A 19,385-nucleotide genomic window follows, 5' to 3' on the forward strand; every position below is an offset into this window, starting at 1 on the left:
GCCTAAAATAAAGCCTTTGCTCCCCAAATTTTAACTTCTTGCTTCCTTGGGTTTTATTCCGGGGTCCGAGCTATCACACAGACAAGCAGCTTGGATGAGGCAATTCCTAAGGGTCCTCCCAGCTCACATGCTCTCTGCCCCATCTTCCTCTTTCACCAGGCTTTGGTTTTCACTTTTGTCTTTTTTACAGGCACTTCTCTCCTTATTGCTTCTTACAATGCTGAGCATACCCCTTGTGTTATAAGAAGAACAGCTGTCTGGGGGCTGGGGATTTAGCTCAGTGGCATAAGCTCCTGCCTTGCAAGTAGTCAGTCATGAGTTCGATCCCAGGTACCGATAAAAAAAAAAGAACAGCTGTCTGCTCTCACCACCCAAATATTCTTTTCTGCATTTATGAGATTCAACAGCCTCTGTTACTAGTGTGGACACTTCAGCTGCATGGGTGGATGATATCACTGGACTCATCATAGTCACAGAAGGCAACACCACAATGGATGAGACAAGAAAAGCCAAATTTCATTATGTGACTCACAAGGCTTCTCCAGCCAAGACTCCATTGTGATGCTCATACCCCTAAGGTCAATTTCCCTTTTCTTTCTTTTTTTTCCCACCCCTGCTGAATAAAATAAATGCCTGCTTAATTAGGTGCTTCTGGTCCACTGTCCACAATGAATACCCATTCAATCTTAGTTAATAAAATGAGAATTTATTAAATTTTCAGTTCTAATAAATAGTCATTTTCTCTGCAATAGGCCCCAAGCCCTGGTAAAAATGAGATGGTCTACGTGACCATTCAAGGAGAAAATGTTAAACTATGTTCTTTAGTTACAAAAGTGAGTCTCTCCTCTTTCCCAGCCCTACCGCCATTTTGTTGCAGTTCAAAGGCCTAAAGCTGAATTCAGCTTTCTTATCACACTGAGGTCCCAGGATTCCTTAGCTGAGCAGTCCGGTCTTCAAAATTAACAGAAAAGGAAAACAAAAGTCTGAGAAATGTGTATGAAGAGTATTTTCCCTATCTATGGAAACATGGTCAAATCTGCTCAGAAGGAAGCCCAGCCAAAAGGCAGGCCAGGCAGATTCTGGAACATTCTTCCCTTTTTCTTCAAGTGGCTGGGTGAGGTGGTGAATTCAGCCATTCAGAATCCCAGGAACAATTAGAGTTTTCAACCAGAAGTGAAGAATACACCAGAGGGAGTCAAGGCTTCAGTAAAATTTGTCTCCTGCAAAGCTTTGGAGGAACATGAATGAAGCTATAAGGCAGTATCTTATGCTGTGTTTGTGATTCATTTTGAAAAGATTAGATTTAGACTTAAAGAGTAAAGCTAAGGGGATGGGTGGGGAGGTTTCCCATTGCCCCAGCCCTGGGAGGTGGCCATGGTTGAGGCCCAGATTTCAAAAGTTGAGCATGAGGAGCTAATGGGATTGGCTCCCTGGACGAAGCCAGCAGGCTCAGGGCTGAGTGCATCTTGTGGATGACAGTCCCTCACCCTCCACTCATCCCTAAGCCTCTGTGCCCAGCAGCCACTGCTCACTTCTACCTGTCCCCACTGGTCTCTGCCAGTCTGTTGTTCATTATTGCAAAGGCCCCGATCCCCCCTGAGAATTCGTCCTCTTGGGACAGTGAGCTGGCCTGGTGGGGGCCGCCATTGGCCATCTCGGACAGCTGCTTCTGGAGGATGGCCAGTGCCACCTTGTTAGAGTCCTTCATGGAGATCATCTCCCCTGAGAGACGGCGCCCCTCCGTGTCACTCTCCATCACCCCGTCTGTTTCTATGGAGATGTTGCACCGGTTTCGGACGCTGCCCGGCATCACCGCGTTCCTCCGGGACTGCAAGAGTCGTCTTTGGCATTGACGGAAGCACCCACCGTCCACTTTCCTCAGGATCCAGTTCACTGACTGTTTGATTAGAATGGAGATGACATTGAACAGGGAGTACAGGCAGCAGACGCCCATGAGGATGAAGATGAAGTTGGCCAAGCGGTAGAGACCTTGGCTGTCATACTGGGCATTCTGGCTGCTCACGAGGTCCCCAAAGCCGATGGTGCTGAAAGCCACAAAGCAGAAGTAGAGGGAGTCAAAGTAGCTCCAGCCTTCCATGGAGGCGTACAGGGCTGAGGCCCCGCAGGAGATGAGCACCGAGGCCGAGCACAGGATCAGCATGACGTAATACACCGAGGGCTTCCAGCCGGCCAAGCTGTCTGGCTCCCTCTTCCCTGGGGCCTTCAGGCTGTCCTGCGCCAGGGCCCCCCGTCTCTGCAGCTGGCGCTGGTGGCACGATCTCATGATGTAGGCGATGACGGTGATCAGGCGCTCGAGGAAGAGGTTAAAGAACAGGATGGTGCTCGCACACCCAATGAGGCCATAAAAGATCAGGAAGATTTTTCCTCCGACTGTCGCTGGAGTTGTCATCCCAAACCCTGAAGGAGACAAAAATCAGAAAGAAGATTGAGATAGGTCTTGGCTGTGAATGGAGCTGGAATCTGGGCTCTGATGGCTGGAAGAGGATCTACAGAAAGTTTCATTGCATCACTCAGCCCCGGCCTTGCTAGGAAGGATCAGGAGAATTTCCCCGGAAGACATAAGCATTGTTCAGAGCTCGGAGCAGGGTCTGATGCAAGCCCAGGTGGTGCTGTGTGAACCAGCAAGAGGCATCTTTTCCCCTGCGTTTGGCTTTGACATTGTGGACTGGATCACAGCTTTCTCCCCTTCTTTTGCTAGATCTCCTTGTACAGTTTGAAATCTGAACAATGCTCGATCTCAGAGAGGCAGGCAAAGAAGAGGTGTGTACAGATGGCTTAGAATTCATCTATTCTACAATCACAGAACCAGGGAAAAAGACAGGACTGGTCCCTGCCCTCATGGAGCTCTAGTCAGTGAGATGATCCAAGTATTGCCCTACGGGATCTGCTAAGAGGGGAAACATCTTTTGGGGTTCTGGGGAGATTATGCAGCGAGATGCTAAAAGCTAAGAAGGGTTAGGCAGGCAAGGAGAAGGGTTTATGTGTGCAGTGACGGTGGTGGGAGGATTTTCAGACAGATAAACAGCTGACACCTGCACAAGTGGAAATGAGAGATTTAATCGACACTTTTTCATCTATTAAACAAAATTCTTCAAACACAGACCTTATGTGTTCAGAGATATTGGATGTTAGTGTTTCACAAAGTACAAAGCGTCTGTCTTTCTGGCCTCTGCCTCTGCCTCTCTGCAGTTCCCACCTTTATCTGCCGGTACACACAGGGACACTGCTAAGAATATATGCTGGGGACAACAGGTGTCATTAAGGAAAACAGAAGTTGAAAGAGAGCAATGATGTAGATAGCATTTCTCACAAAGGAGCAGAGAGAGTCCCTCTTCTTGTTTTTTGTGCTATTTTGACCTTTCACTTTAGTGGTCTGTGTTCTCCTCCAGTAGGTAATTTTGTACTGTGAACTCATCTTCAACAGTGGTGCTTTTTCCCTATGGAAGCTTACACATCAGGTCGTAGATACGTCCTCTGATCAGGAAGACAACATAAAACTCACAGTAGTTAGGTCTCAGTTATAAGTGACAGGAATAACAATTAAAGCTGATCTGAGCAAAAATAAATTTATGGGCTCACTGGACTGAAAAATTCTGGATACTTTATGCTTCAGGAAGTACAAGCTTGATAAACATGTTCAAATGATGTAATTAGAAACACGTCTCTATTTCAGGATTACTTTCTCTAGTGGTGACCCACGATGCTCTAAGTCTGGTATAAAGTGAGTGCTTCATCTTACTGACCCTTTGGCAAACATCTACAAACATCTACAAGCATCTCTACCTGGCCTAGCCAAGATACGGAAGGAGAGGCCAGCATGTTTGATCTGCCTTAGTTGAGACAGGAAGAGGGGTGATTACAAAGGGCGGCTGCTCAGCCAATGTGTCCTCCTTTGCATATAAGTTAAACCAAAATTAACAGTACTTTCATATCTTAATTTCAATAAACTGCACATCAGAACAGAGAGCAGCAGAATTGGAGCACATTGGCCTGTGGTATCTCGTGGTATCTTCCTGTGAGAAGAGATTGTGTAGCGTTCTTTAGGAAATAATTATCTCTGTATTTCTTCCAGCAAGGTCGTCTATAAAACACTCCCCTGGCAGTCATTCTGCAGTGTTACAAGATTTTTCATTCTCCTCAAGTGCTCTAGGACTACCTTGGGATCTGTGTATCTATAGCAGGGTAATCTTTCTGCCTTGCCTCCTTCCCTTTCCTGTCCATGAAGTCTTCTGAATAAAACATCCTTTACGGATGGGTTGCAGGAATGTACACCAAGCCTTGTCGATGGTTCTGTGAGCCTGTGCCAGTAATTATCTACTTCTGTGTGATTGCTTCAGGTTCACTTTGTGACTTGTAATGGGGATACCTGAGAGAGCTAATATCAGAGTGTAGGTCCAGGCCCTCTCTTCCGTGGTTGTTTCATTTGTTTTAGTCACTTTCTTGCCATTGAGACCACACCTGACTTTGGGAATTGAAAGGAGGAGCAGTTTATTTTGGCTCACAGTTTGTGGAGGTTTCAGTGCACTGTTAGCTAACTTCAAGGCACGGTGGCATGGCATAGGGTCACGGCAGAAGAAGGTTGCTCACGGCCTGGTAGACAGGAAGCAGAGAGATCAAGGGAGGAGCAGCGAGGGAAATAAAGCCTTCCAGGCTACATCCCCACTGCCCACCTCTTCTGACTCTACCTCCTAACAGCAAGTGGGCTATAATCCACATAATCCAGTCACCTTCCAAAAGCCTGCCTATGAGCACATAGGGTTCTCAGGGGCAGCTAAATATAGACCATCACATATTATAGTATCTTTTAAAAAATTCTCTTTAATTCACAGAACAATAGCCACCTCTGGTAAGATTCCCTTCTCCTCTGTCATCAGTGCCACTATGGGAGGGCTACTCCCAGGCTTGATTGGATTCTCTCCTTTTCCATCAGCAGGCACCACTCAGAAGACACCCAACTGCAGCACCATGTCCCTCTCTGCAGATGAGACCTCAGGGTCATATTAATGGCCTTTGCCTTAATCTCAAAGTTGTTTTACTAGAATGTCTGGCCCACATTTTACCATGTCCTGAACTTAACACATTGTAGGATTCTGTTTGATAAACCAGTTCTTCCCTTCCATGTGTCAACAATGTCCACCTTTTGTGTCCGAGTATGGACGCACCATTCCCCAGGCCATAGGAATCCAAGTCTGATTCCACTCCTCATCTTCCCCTGCCGGTTCCATATCCAACAGCCACCGAGTCCTGGACCAGCCCTCAGCGACAGCTGTAGATTGGCCTCTGGGCACTGCAGACTAGGGTGAGGGAGAAGGATGAAACGGTCTTGGGAACATAAACAGTGACAGAGGTGACAGTAGCCTAATTAGACTGGATAATTGTACTCAACTGGATTGAAGTTATATAAACAGTGTAAAATAAATGCTTGGCTCTTTTATAACTTGTGGTTATAAAATGAAACTCAATTTTTTCACAGTCCTAATGTGCTGATTTATATTCTGTGCCTGATCTGCAATGTTCTGGGGAGGCTACGGTCACTAAGCCCTCCAGGTTGTCCTCCCACACCATTTTGTGTTCATGGTCTGTCTCCTTTACAGGAGTGCTGACCCCACAAGAGAAAGGGTCTCCTAGTGCTTGCATTCAGTTCTCAACAAATATAGGTTCACAGAGAGAAGAAGAGTTCTCTCACCATGCTGATTAAAAGACTTCATTTATTAGTCTGCTTGGGCACGGGACACAGAATAGGAGCTAAGACTGGACGCTTGATTCTGGCTGGGCACTCTGCTGCTCCAAGTTCTTAAGTGTCAGGAAGAGCTGAAGAAACATATGTGAACTCAGAAAGCCCCAGACGCAAGGCTCTGGTCTGCCCCCCAGAATAAAACTCTGAAAATAAAAGGGAAAAGCAGCCCTAGCTTCACTGACTCGTGCATATTCTAAAACACAGAGGCAGAAAAGGAACGGAGGAAATCACATTTGCTAATTTAAAGATAACTGCCCTCGATAACCAAAAACAAAGTTATCTAAGGCAACTTTTAATCTGCTTTAGGAAAAAGAGCACCCAGCACTGTCTGTGATAGTTGGAAGGCAGTCAGTATGTATTTGTGGGAAGGAAGAGAGGAAAGAAAGAAGGAAGGAAGGAAGGAAGGAAAGAAGTGAGAGAAGGACAGAGGAAGGGAAAATGAGTGTATTTTTTTAAAAAAAGTTATTTTTTTTGTACCAGGAATCGAACTCACAACCTCACACTTACCAGGCAGGGACTTATACCACTGAGCTAAATCCCCAGCCCCCAGGATCTATTATTATTTTAGACAGGTTCAAAATATTTTACTACACAACACATCTTCCTTAAATTATATATTTTTATTTGTCAACTTTTTACAATAGCTCAAATGATAGGAGTAGAAACCAATTCCAACCCAGTCTGATCTGGTTCTGGTGACTCTATATTTCTACTGCTGTTCATACCCATTGAGAGAACACAGGCCTTCATGTTAGACATACCTGACAGTCACTGACATATGAGCCCATCCTCTCCATCCAGGTCATGGTCTTGTCGTAGAGACAGTAAAGTACAAAATACCGAGCATGAGCTCTGATGCCACAGCCTCTGGCTGAGCTAATAACTAGCCCTGCCATTTATTAGCTATGTGTCTGGGGCAAGTTCGTCCTCAAGTCTGTGCCTTAATCTCCCAGATGTAAACTGCAGACTGGTAATAGTCTCTGACTCATGAGGTTTTTGGAATAATGCAGATAAAGTGTATAGTACAGAACTTGAAACATGGTTCTTCAACCAGCATTAACATTATTATTAAATTGTCAACGAGATAAGATTTTGAAGAGCAGGGACTTTGTGGCTTTTGTTTACAACTATATCCTCAGTGAAAACCCAGTAACAGTTGGTGCTTGGTAAGCACTTGATGAATCAGGGAAGAATATGTCCTCATGGGTCCTTGCAGGGAGATCACACTGCGTAAACATGGGGAATGTCTGACGTAGACCAGCCACTGAATATATATTCTTTGCACTCCTGTTTCCCTGATCCTTCCTATGGAACAATCCCTGTGTCTCCTGCTTTTCGAATACTATTTTTTCTTTGTGAAAATACACACTTTGATCCTAAGAAAATCTGATCTACTGATAGCTACACAAGTGGCATTTTCACTGTGAAGTGCTGGTCTATCTTCTCTCTAGACAGAGGAAAACTGAGTTTGGCTTTCACAGCCTAAAGGAATCATTTTTTCTAGCACCCATGAATGAAGCACTTTTCTGCTGAGATAGTCACCACTATGGCCTGGGGACAGCACTGCCCAGGTGGGACCTTGGACAACATAGGAAGCAGACCAGGTGTGATGTTGATTATACCACAAGTCATCCTTCATGCATGATTAGTAGGAAGGCTTTTCAGAAACACAGATTTCAAAGAAATATAAATATCTCCTTGGCTTTGTGGAGATGTAAGCAATTACAGTCTTCTCCATGGGAGTCAATAAACACCTCCCCCAACCCACCGTGTGCAAGAAAAATAAAACTTTCTCCCACTCAGTAATTGCACAAAGGCAAATACAATAAAATGAAACAAAGCAAACTCAATAATAACCCTTCTCATCACTCTTCTTTTCTGAATTCTTCTCAGAAATTATCTTGCATTAAAAGAATATTACAAGAACTCTTAGAGGAAACTTAGCTATCGGAGGGGGGCAGAGTGTATTCAGGGTGCTGGTTAAAGTCAGGATGACTCTGAATTGGGGACTTCAGAGTGCCCAAGTCTTTCCCTTGTTGAACGGCCATCAACATGAGTAGTTGTCATTGAATTGTCACACAGAGGTATCTCTTGGGGACATCTCATGCTGGGTATTTCTTTACAAGTACTAACTAACCATGGGGAAGAAAAATATGCTCTTCTGGATAAGATGATTTATTAATACAACTCCCACCTAAGCTTTCCAACAAATGTTTACTGGGCACTTTGTGGTGCCAGGCTCCTTGTTATGTGTTTGCAACAGAGATGAAGACAGACACTGGCTTGAGCCCCAGGGACCTTCCTGTTTGCATAACAGACGCGCAGGCATCAGTTTTACTGAGACCAAGAGTGAATGTGCTGAGCAGACAAATGAGAAGGGAGCCAGGTTCCACACCGCTCACTCTCCGCGCTCCGTGTTCCACAGAAGCCTAACCAGGCGCTTCTCCCACAGCAGCCAGCGTGCAAATCGGGTCGTGTCTTTTCCTTGCTAAAATCTCCAGTGGCTTACGTTTTTAAGGCTAATTGTTAAGTGAAAACAGCAAGGTGAAAATGATATCGATGATAGCAGATCATCTGTGTGACAGTAAACAAATAATGTATTTCAGTGTATGATATGGCGCACAGATAGAAGAAAGGGACAGAAAGGGAAAGGGGGATAGAAATATAAAATAGATATTTTTAAAAACCTCAATTGCTCTATAGTGTATTTAGAATGAAATTTGGCATTTGACACTTGCTTGTGAGCCTCCCAATGTCCTTTTATACGTCTCCTGGCTTTTTTATTCTCTCCCATATTATGTATCAGCCACAGGTGCTCTCATTTTCTTCAAACATGACAAAATCTTTCCGGTCACAGACATTTTATTGTAGCTATTCTTCTGTAGGGAAAGGGACAGCAAAAGCTACATTTTCCATGGGCATGGCTTTGTTGTGTGTGGGTCACTCATTCATCTGTATAAGATGTGGAAGTGAGTTTCTTACCAAGTCTCCTAACCTGCTCTTGTGTTTGGAGATGGACAATCTAAGCCTGGATCTCAGGGTTTCATCACTTTTACATTTCAGCTATATGAAGACCACGGGCTATATATGTCGATGGCTGTCCAGGGACTGGTGTGGGCTGTCATAATCTCCAACTACAAAAGGTCCCCTACTCAGGAGAGACTTTTGATGATCTAAAAACTGTACACATTAAGTAGTACCAGTGCATCTAATTTTGAATTTAATCTTTGCCTGGGTAGTCATATGTGGTCCACTATTATCTCGAGATGCTGAGTAGCAGTAGTGAGGAGATTCCAGCAGCCCCACAATCATGAAGGCAAACTGATATTCTCAGTGTACTGTGCAGCTAACCAATAATGTTTGGGTACTCAGTGTGCTTTTTAACTCCATGCTAAGTCAAGAAGCATCCGTGCCTTGTGCCACCTGCCTGGATAGTTTCCTCCCAGTTATCTTCATGCCTAATGATGAGAACAACCTCTACTGTGTTCTCAGACACCAGCACATTCCCCACCACTGAACTGTCCTAAAGCTCCAACCTCGGGAGAAGAGGAACACAGTTTTATTTTCACTTTAAAAGTAACAGCTAAGGGACTGGGGATTTAGCTCAGCGGCATAAGCACCTGCTTTGCAAGCAGGCAGTCGTGAGTTTGATCCCTGGTACTGATAAAAAAAAAAAAAAAGTAACAGCTAAATGTTAGCATCACGGTGTTCAACTTTGAAAAGTAACCACTATGATGTAATTCACCTTTCATAAATAAAATAGGATTCTTTGAATAAACATGAAGCACAAAATTTTTATTTTAACAAGGAAATCTTTATACTATTGAATACTGGATGCCTGACTTTAGAATACTGAAAAATAGAAGTTTGTTGTATAAGATAGAAATCTCTATGCTATTTCTCTGAATAGTCATTTAACATTAGAAATACACTCGGTGCAAAGAGTGCATCTTTACAAAAGCTTATGTTTACATTGTTGAGGTGCAACACACACACTCAAAAGGAAAAGATCTTTCAATTGAATGTAAATTTCAATAATAGCTGCTTCTTTTTAGTAAGATAAATGTGTTATCCTGCTAACCATTGATCACTATTTCAACGTGTGTTTCCATCTGGCTTAGCAGCGATATCAAATGAGCATATTGAATAGAGCAAAGAACTCTCGCGCTGTTGAATCAACCCACAAGGCCTGACATGACAGCTCCTGTGTCCATTCTCCTCCCCATCTCTATGCCCCAACCTCACGGCTTCTCACACATCATCTCAAATGCACTCTGCTCTCTTACCTTCCCAGAATTCCAGCACGGAAGGCACAGTCAGACTGACTAAGCGCTCGTCTCCTCTGTCTTTGCCTGGCACATCCTTTAGGTACCAGTTTAGATGAAACTTTTCTTTAGGAGACTGTTGGGGTTGGGGAAACCGAAGGGGTAAATCTGTGTGTGAAGTCCCCAGTGCAGAAGGCAGACAGTAGAAACACTGCAGTAGCAAGCAGCCAAGCAGAACAGGAGCTAACTGTGTCTTTACTGATTGGCTCTTGCACAGGTTGTCATGACATAGTTACGTTCTTGTATAGTGCTGTAACCAGCACATGCATATTATATGATAGGATTTTATATTATATTGTGGTTGTATAACTGTATCCCACTGTGCACTTGAATTTTTCTCCATATGGCTCTGGATTGAACTCTGGGAGGCTTTCCATTAGCTTTCACAATTCTAAAGTTAACTATGTCACACCAATTTTTAAAAAGTGACCTCGACTTCATTCAGAACACAATCTTTCTGGGAGCATGTCGTATAAATACCACTAAAACCACAGACAAACCTGGAATAGCAAGGAGAAACAAAGGGGAAGCACACATCCTTCAACAAAGCGATGTGACGAGCAGTTCCCCCGAAGGCCCCAGAGTGCAAATGGCTAAAGCCAAACCAGGAGCAGCAGGGTGTGCTGAGAACCTGTGAAGATGATCCTTCGTCTAGACAGTAGCAGGGATAGGAAGGAGACCTCTCATGGTCCTAAAAGCTCCGAAACTCAGAAATTACCACTCAATGCTTTTCCCCACAAGAGAGATGACCACACTTTGAGTGGAAATCTCTCAAAAAGCAAATTTAGCATTGAGCAGTTGGTGAGACTTGGAAAAGTGCCACCGACTCTGCTGAGTGGACGAGCACAAATAAAACAGAGTGCATGATTATGGGAAAATGAGAGCACTTAGGTAGCCTGGGTCCTCAGGGGCCTCAGAAGTATCCAGCCAGCTCGTCCCCTCTGGAGGGATGTGAGAAAAATTGATGCACGGCAGACACTGAGTGTTGTAGAAATGGTGGTGGAAAACCATCATTGTGGTTTTCTTCAAATGATGGTGTCCAGTGCAAGGAGGAAAAGGAGTCCAGATAAGGCAGGACTGGTGAAAGGCTGGATTTTTAAAAAAAATACTGCTTCAAGGTCATAATAGCACAGGGAGACTTTAGACCATTTCTGTAGAAAAACTAACCTGACCTGACTCCACAGAAATCTCCTTCTAACAGAATAAGAAAAAATGGCATCTTAAAGAAACAAAAGAAGGGGCTGGGGATTTAGCTCAGCGGCAGAAGCACCTGCCTTGCAAGCAGGCAGTCGTGAGTTCAATTCCCGGTACTGATAAAAAGGAAAAAAGAAAAAAAAAACCACATGTATAGAATATGGGCAAAGAAAATTCAGCATATACATTAGTAGAATCTCCAAAGAAATGCTTAAAGAGCACAGAACAGATTTTACAAAGCAAGGTGGCTTCTGCAATGAAAGATGATCGAAGCCTACATATTGAAGGAGCATACCGTGTCTTGGCCCAGGTGGTCAACATCAAGACACAAGCTATTGAAACCATAGGAGTTTAAAGATATAGGAGATACTCTCTTGGTACTCAATAAAAACAGATCAAGTCATTCGATAAGTAAGATGGTTGTATAATGTATGATGCAAATGGATTTGCTTTTAAGGGACACCATTAATAACCATGCTGGGAAACAGACCCAGACCCAGACTGTCTTCTGCCAACAGAGACATAATATCACCCAATTACAAAGAAAATAAACAATAGACAATATCTGTTAAGGGAAATAAAGACCTAGAGAATAATGACAACCTATTAGAATGAGCATTACTAGTACTCACTGTGGTCCCTAATATCATTTCTGACTAAATAGTTAAAATTTAAAATAGAGAAATAGCTGATATTTCAGGAGTAGAGAAGGTAACACCTAATGTGAGCCTGACATAGCTTGCTCTGTCAGAAAGAAAGACATCTATAGGAAGGGTGCAAGAGCCCACAATAGCAGTCACTACGCTGATACAATGTATCATGTATTGTAGTGATACAATCACTACAATGATACAAGCTGTCTGAATGCTGGTAGGTGCTCAATAATTGCCTCTTAAAAGTGGTATCTTATGGCTTTATCTAGATGACCTCCCAAAAGCTTATATTTAAATGGCTCCCAAAATTTCATGTACTCTTAGGGTGGGATTTTTGGGATGTGTCTGGATCATGGCATATGATAACTGGATTAGACTACTGTTTGGTTTAGTATGAGTGTGGATAACGGGAAGGCCCTTCCTGGGTCTAGGTGGTACCAGCCAATAGGCTTGTAGCCTGAATGGAATAAAAAGGGGAAGGAAGGCTCACTGCTGGCTGCTCCTACATCCCTAAGATGCCCTCCAAAACAGTCCTATGCACTGTTTGCTCCTCTGCCATGCCCCCTTGTCCTGGAGCCAGCCAACTATTGATTGGCACTTCTACAAGACAAAGCTAAAGTAAACCTTTCCTCCTCTAATTTATGGTTGAGTATTTTGTCCTAGAAATGAAAAAGTAACTAAGATCTAATGAATATTTGAAGCTGACTCATTTGGATTTCAAACAAAAATGTGACATTTCTTTTATGTCTTGTTACTTTCTTGTTGCTGACATAAAATACCTGACACCCACAATTTAAAGGAAGAAAGGTTTATTTTAGCTCAGTTTGTAGAAGCTTTAGTTAATGGTTGCTGGATCCAGGTCAGTGTGGCATGGCAGAGTTATATGGCTGGGAAAAATATCTCATGACATGGTGGCAAGACTCCCAAAATTTGCAAAGATTACATTCCTAGAGCATCAACAAAATGTGAAAAATTATTTCAGATATGCTCAGACAAATACCTATAAATGCCTGTTTATAGTTTATAAACCCTAAATCTTCTATGTATCCTGCAGTTATGTAATTTAATAAAATACTACATTAATAAAGCCTTAGACAGTACAGGATATTTTGGGGGCATCTTAGGGATCTTGGGAGCTTTAAGAAGAACAAAAGCACTTGAAACAGCTACAGATGGTACAGCAACCTGTTGTGATGTGGGAATGTAACTGTCAGCGATGAGTTACAGGGCAGCAGCCAATCAACAGCAAGTAGAATTGAATAGTGTTCTAGGATTGGCTACTTGCAAACTTCCACCAAAAGGCAAAACAACAGAGAGCTACGATTAAAAAGAAACTACCACACCTACACTAGCATCAGAAAAATTAAATACTCAGGCAACAATGATTATAAAGAACAAAGAAAACCCATAACTTTATTTAAAAGTTGGAATAATTTGTAAGGAAGAAACAGTCATCACAAACTTGTAGATGTTTAAAAATGTAGCCTCAAATATATGAATGAAACATAGTTTATGAAATTCTGGTTGCTTCGCAATATGAAATCACATACTATTATCACTTATCTGGGCCACAACTATATTTGATTCTCAACAAGAACTTCAGCTACAATAGCTGCTAATATTAACTCTACAACACCCTGTCTCATTAGATATTGCAATACAGAGTAAGTCTAAAAGTTACTCACAATCAGTTAAAACAAACTGGCCTCAAGACCAAAGGGGAAAAAAATCCCAAAATAGACTCTCATTTGATCCATAAATGATTCCATCCTCTGCCTCCTCCTTGACCCCTGCAAAGGCCATTTGTAGGTCCAGCCCTCTCCCCGGAATGAGGCAAACTCAGGCAGAAAGCAGTGTGCACCACTAGTAGCATGCACCCATTGGCACAGTACTATATGTTCACTACCAGCAAAATTTGGCATCTTCATTCTTCTGCCTTGTTTTTACCAATCTCCTTCCAAAGGGAAAGGCATTAATCTCAGACCCTGATTGATGCTTTTTAACAACTAGCTACTGGACCTCTGGGCAGTCCCGAACTCTGGTCAGTGTGTTCCAGCTGCCAGATGAGAGCACCCATTCTCTTCACTAGCCAGATCAGTGGAGGGTTACAGAAATACACCATAAAAAAAGTAGTCACTGAAGAAAAAGAGTGGTCTCTGTCAGCACTGTAGTGGGTCAGATCCCCAGGGTTCTGCCCTGTTCCTGTGGGTACACATCCGGGGCCACTGTCTACCAGGTGCCTGGGTGCGCCCACCAATCCCCATGCTTGCCAGCTGAGGCACTGGAACCTAACTCTAGACCGTCAGTGACTCTCACATGTGTGTCACCCTGGTTTCCACCACATCTGTTGTCTAATCTACTGCTCATTGCTAAGTTATTCAAGTACACCAAATTCCTAACACTTACAAAAGATCTCCCCGTGCCAAGCCTGACCCAGATGCCATGGGCGATCACAAGATGAATGAAACCTTTTTTGCACCAAGGCCCCAGGACAGGAAACTACTGTGGTAGCAGAAATGCACGCTGACATTGAAGCCAAATACGAATGTATGCTCTGAGGATGTTTTTTTCTCATCCTCAGACTTAAGTCATGATTTAGAAGATCCAGATGTTATTGCCTAAACATTATCCTATACATTTCCATCAGTGTTCAGGAAAACAGTTTCAATTGCCACTTTATTTAAATGATAATTAGAGGGCTACAGCTTTAGCTCGCTGGCAATTTCTGAAGCTATAATTTTGAATGCTGCAGCTCTGGCTGCCTTGCACGTAACACGGATCCCATTCAGAAATAGTCTTGGCAGCCTCCAGATTTCCATGTCCCACTGCACGAGCTTCTCACCAGGCTCATCACTTTTGCTGCAGCAGAGACTGAAGGGCCCCCTCTGCTCGTAGTCATCCAGGCCCCTTTGGGTCTCCCTCAGCATGTCCCTGGGGTCCATGGAACTAGTGGTTTCCATTCTCCAAGTGAAGTGGAGGGTTTGAGGTTTTGCCTCTTTCTTTTTATACATTTGTTTGGCAAATACATTTTGATGCCTTGTGAATCTTAAAGTGAATTTAATGAAAAAAATTAGCAGAGCCTTGGCATTGAGTCTGGGACAATGGTATCTCTTTCTGGCAGAAGCTGGGTGATGGGTGTGGGCCACTGTATACTGCAGCTCCAAGTTCCCGTGGCTGGTAGTATAAAGTGCTACCATTGGTACTGCCTCTGAGTAAGTGGATGCCAGCCTGGGAGGTTGTACTGCTAATAATGTGTACTGAAGCAGCTGTTGTCCCCTCATTGGAACTGATGCTGATGCCTTCTCATTATGAATCACCATGAACCTGTCTGGAGTAGGTCTCTCACCACAAAAGTCAGAGTTTTGTTCCATCATTCCAAACAAATCTGTGTTGCCATTATAGGGCATGGCAGGGCTTTCTTTGTATTTGGGGATATCTTCTTGCTTGGGATTACTTGGGTTCCCAAATATGGAATGGGATGCAACAATTTTCTTGCCCTCAATGGCTCTTCTCGCATATTTCTGGGAGGGAATTTCATCCTCCTTGAGGTCACTCTCTGCAGTGCTCCTGTGGCTCTTTCTTTAAGTGGAAGAGCTGGTCCAGCGTGGTCAGTGTGCAGTCTTTGGGGCTTGCTGCGAGACAAGCTTGTCTGCTGCATTTTGTGGCCAGGAGCTTTTGCTGAGGTTGCTGCCCGGCTGCACATTAGTAAGAGAAAGGTGCCTGGAGTGAGGAGAGTCCAGCTCAGATTTTCTCCCCAGCAAAAAATAGATAGCTATGCTTTCATCACATTTCCTCTCTGAAAGAGATTCATGAATTTCTTTTTCTGAGAATCCCATGGCAGTCGTGATACTTATTCTTTTCTGGTTCGAGAAGTTTAGCGCTTGTTAGTGAATGCTTGAAGCTCATCTCCCTCATAAGCTTCCTGATCCACCTGTCTTTCATGATCTGATCTAGACTGCCATGCTTCTTTGAGCTTACGATACAAAATCACTTCCGAGACTGTTCCCGGTCTGTGGGGAGGTGGGAAGGGATTCTGTGTCTCCCTGTGAACACACTTTCCTCACTTGCTTCATATTTCTTCCATCAAAGGGGAGTGGCCCACTCTCTAGGTTACACCCAGCCACGCTGAGGCTCTACACATTGATTTCTGGTCCCTGGTGCTCCTCGCCCAGGTGGATCTCTGGGCCGCATATGCAGTACTGCCACAATATGTGTTCAGTTCAATTGCCCACAGTGAATTTTGTGCTGAACCCCAAATCTCCTAGTTTGATGCTCATCTCATCTAAAAGTATTTTCTCAGTGTTTACATCTTAGCAGGTGGGGTCCCATTACGGCAGTATTTTACTACAGACAGGATCTGTCAGAATTTAGCTCTCAGGTCTCTTTAGTCTATTTTTTTCTGAGTAACCAAATAGATATTTCACCACCTTTTGCATATTCCACTGCTAAATAGAATGTTTTCTCAGTTTCAGAGACTCTGACCAACTGCTGTATATTTGGGTGGTTTACTGTCTTCCTTGTGTCTACTTCTCCATGCAGCTTCTGGAGTCTTAACGTACTCAGGGGAGTTTTGTCAGCTATTCTGATGGCAACCTCAGTGCCCGTGATGCAATGTCTGGTTAGCTTGCCTTTTGCATAGTTCCCCTTGTGGAGTGTTTTCACCTTCTTCTTCTATAGATTTTCTAAGCACTCCAGAGCATCTTGCTCTAGAGAAGTCTTCTTTTAGCTGTTTCCACAGGAGGGGTGGAACGTATTTGTCAGTTTCATTATCTCCAATGTCTAGCTGGTAGTTTTCTTTGGACATTTTAGGAGAATAAAGATAAGCATCTAACTCTGAGTAGTAAATGCCTGATAAACAATAAACACAATAAACTAATAAATATACTAAACTAAAAATTATAATAAACTAATAGATATAATAAATAATAAATAGAAAAAACTAACAAATATCTTTTGCTCTAACTGGAAAGATTAGGATGGGGAAGGATGGGGAACAGGGGCTAGGGATTTAGCTCAGTGGCATAAGTGCCTGCCTGGTAAGCGTGAGGTTGTGAGTTCAAACCCCAGTACTGCAAAAAAAAAAAAAAAAAAAAAAAAAAAAAGGGAAAGAAAGCAGAGGGAAGAGAAAGAAGAAAGAGAAGACAAGAAAGGAGTTGAAAGTAGAAAGGGAAAAGTAGGTCCAAAAATAACCACAAAAGCCTTCTACCGGAGCAGTCTGGCTAAAATTATCCATTTGGATGGGTCACTGTTGAAGGCAAATGAATGGCCTTCTTATTTCCAGGATAACCAATATCAAGTGATGAAAGTGACAGTGATTTCTGAGACTAGGTCATAAATGTAGTATGAGTTTTTTGTTGTTAGCTGGGACATTGAACTTTGGAGTCTTAAACTTCTAGTTTTTCTGCATTAGAAGCGTTATTTGCATACTTAAGAAAAGACAACTCAGGAAAGTATGCAAAATTAAAACAGGAGAGGGAAGAATGTAGCCTGGGAAGAGCAAAAAAAGGGGTGGGGGGCGGCAAGGAATAAGAACAAGATCAAGCAGAAAGACTCAGAGGAAGGAGAAAACCAAGAAAGGAAGAAAGTGATAGATGGAAATGTCCTGTAACATACACACAGGGAGACACTCTCATATGCTGTAGAGGAGACACTGGAAATATGACTAGGAGTTTAACAGGAAAAAAAGCACCTTGTCCAGAGGGATTTCAGAGAGGCAGGGATGAAAGGCCGGGTAAAGGATGCTGAAGATTTGGTGTCTGTGTAGTAGGTGCTTGACATTTATTGGAATGAATGAATCTGAGATGATAACATAGAGATAAATTGGTTGTAGATGAAAGAAGAGAAAAACAGCTGACAGAAACTGAAGATCAAAGGAGTCTGGGCTTGGGGGAGGAGGAGGAGAGAAGACTTGTTAGCACTGGGACCGAGCTGTAGGCATTTCTCCCAGGGGCTGTCTGTGCCACCCTCCCAACACTGGCAGCTGTGAGGGGCTTTTATAGAGCCTACCGCACCATCCCGCAGTGGCCAGAGCTGCTCTAGGGTCCACTCCAAGGCTCTGTGACCCTTTTCACCATGTCACAGCACAGCCTGTCTTACCATGACACCGGTGAATTGCTTACACCTCCCAGGACTTACACTTGGTTTATTTAATAAGGCAGAGGTGAGGGAGAGCATGCGGGGGGTAACAGTAGGCAGCCAGCCTTTAACTGTACAACAGGATCCCAGACTGTGGACTCCTGTACAGGTGCTACAAAGTTAAGGATGCCTAATCTCAAGAGACTTTCCTTTTCTCATAAGCCTATACCCATTTTATAGTTTAGATTTGTTTCCCAAATTACCTAATCCTGCACAAATATGGCGACTCCTGTATGGTTGAGGTGGGGGAGGGGGAGAGATGCAGAAAAATCCTTTAAGACAACTTAACATGCTGATTTTCCTCTTACAACTAGGTTTAGGACCAAACACTTTGCTGTTTTTCCATATAAGAAAAACTTTTTTGGGGGGTTGACTTCATGGTCTCTATTTTATATTATCAATTTAAGTTGGTTTTGAGGTGAATTTGCCTGTCACAGATCCTTGACAAACTGGCCTAGGGGTGACTTATGCCAACAGCCTAATACTGAGTAATGAGAATATTTCTCTAAATGTACATTGCAATACGTACAATATTAAAGAGATACACATTTTAAGTCGGCTGCCATTCACTGATTCTGTTGGACTGAGGTATGGTCTGGAACAAAAAGTTCTGAATGAATGGGAAATTTTTGGTTACTTGAAGTAAGCAAGGAAAAACAGAGATCTTTGCCAAATCACATTTTCAAAGGTCAATTTAGAATTACTAGGATACAAAAGTTCTTTATAAAATGATCATAAATTACTCCTGCCTTATATGTGCCTGCCAAATATTGAAAGGGGGTAGACTCCTACCTATATTCTTGAAGCAGCTTAGTATGAAAAACGGTTGGAGTCTCTATTAATATTAAATAGTCAACTTATTGTAAAGAGACAAAAAAAATCAGGCTTTGATCCTTCTGCCTGTCCTGGGACCCTGACTGTAGATGAATGCATGACAAAGGTGTTCTCTTAATATGTCATTGAAAGCACACAAAAAAGCTGCTAGAGACTTGCTAAACCATCATGAAATACAAGTGGGTCATAACTTACTTGCCTTCATCTCCTCAAATAAATACAGTATCATAAAAATATTTTGTTAGAAATGAATATAAGAAATCTTATTATAAAAGTATTTCGGAACACTTCCTTAACAGTTACTGGTTATGAAAAACCATATTTCTCCCCATCTGAATAATGGCTTTACTAGAGAACATAAAGTCAGGTCTGGAAGTCATCAGAGCGGCTGCCTTTCATCCCTGCTTCTCTCTGAAATCCTTCTGTTGAGTTCTAGAAAGGGCTCTGGAAGGTGGACACTCCTGCAAAGTGTATATCAATTAAGAT

At 43.0% G+C, this 19,385-nt stretch overlaps 1 protein-coding gene across 1 annotated transcript in view; it reads right to left on the reverse strand.

The window, feature by feature from the left end:
• Nucleotides 1-686: 686 nt before the first annotated feature.
• Kcnk13 (potassium two pore domain channel subfamily K member 13) overlaps nt 687-19,385 on the reverse strand; it is a 143,200-nt gene continuing 124,501 nt past the window's right edge. Inside the window, exon 3 of the mRNA XM_003472472.5 lies at nt 687-2,418. Coding sequence (XP_003472520.1) covers nt 1,535-2,418 — 884 coding nt within the window. The 3' untranslated portion in view covers nt 687-1,534. The remainder of the gene's footprint in view (nt 2,419-19,385) is intronic.

Source organism: Cavia porcellus, unplaced genomic scaffold (genome assembly GCF_034190915.1).
Source record: "Cavia porcellus strain 051 isolate PalLab524CR breed Dunkin Hartley unplaced genomic scaffold, mCavPor4.1 scaffold_31, whole genome shotgun sequence".
Lineage (NCBI taxonomy): Eukaryota > Metazoa > Chordata > Mammalia > Rodentia > Caviidae > Cavia > Cavia porcellus.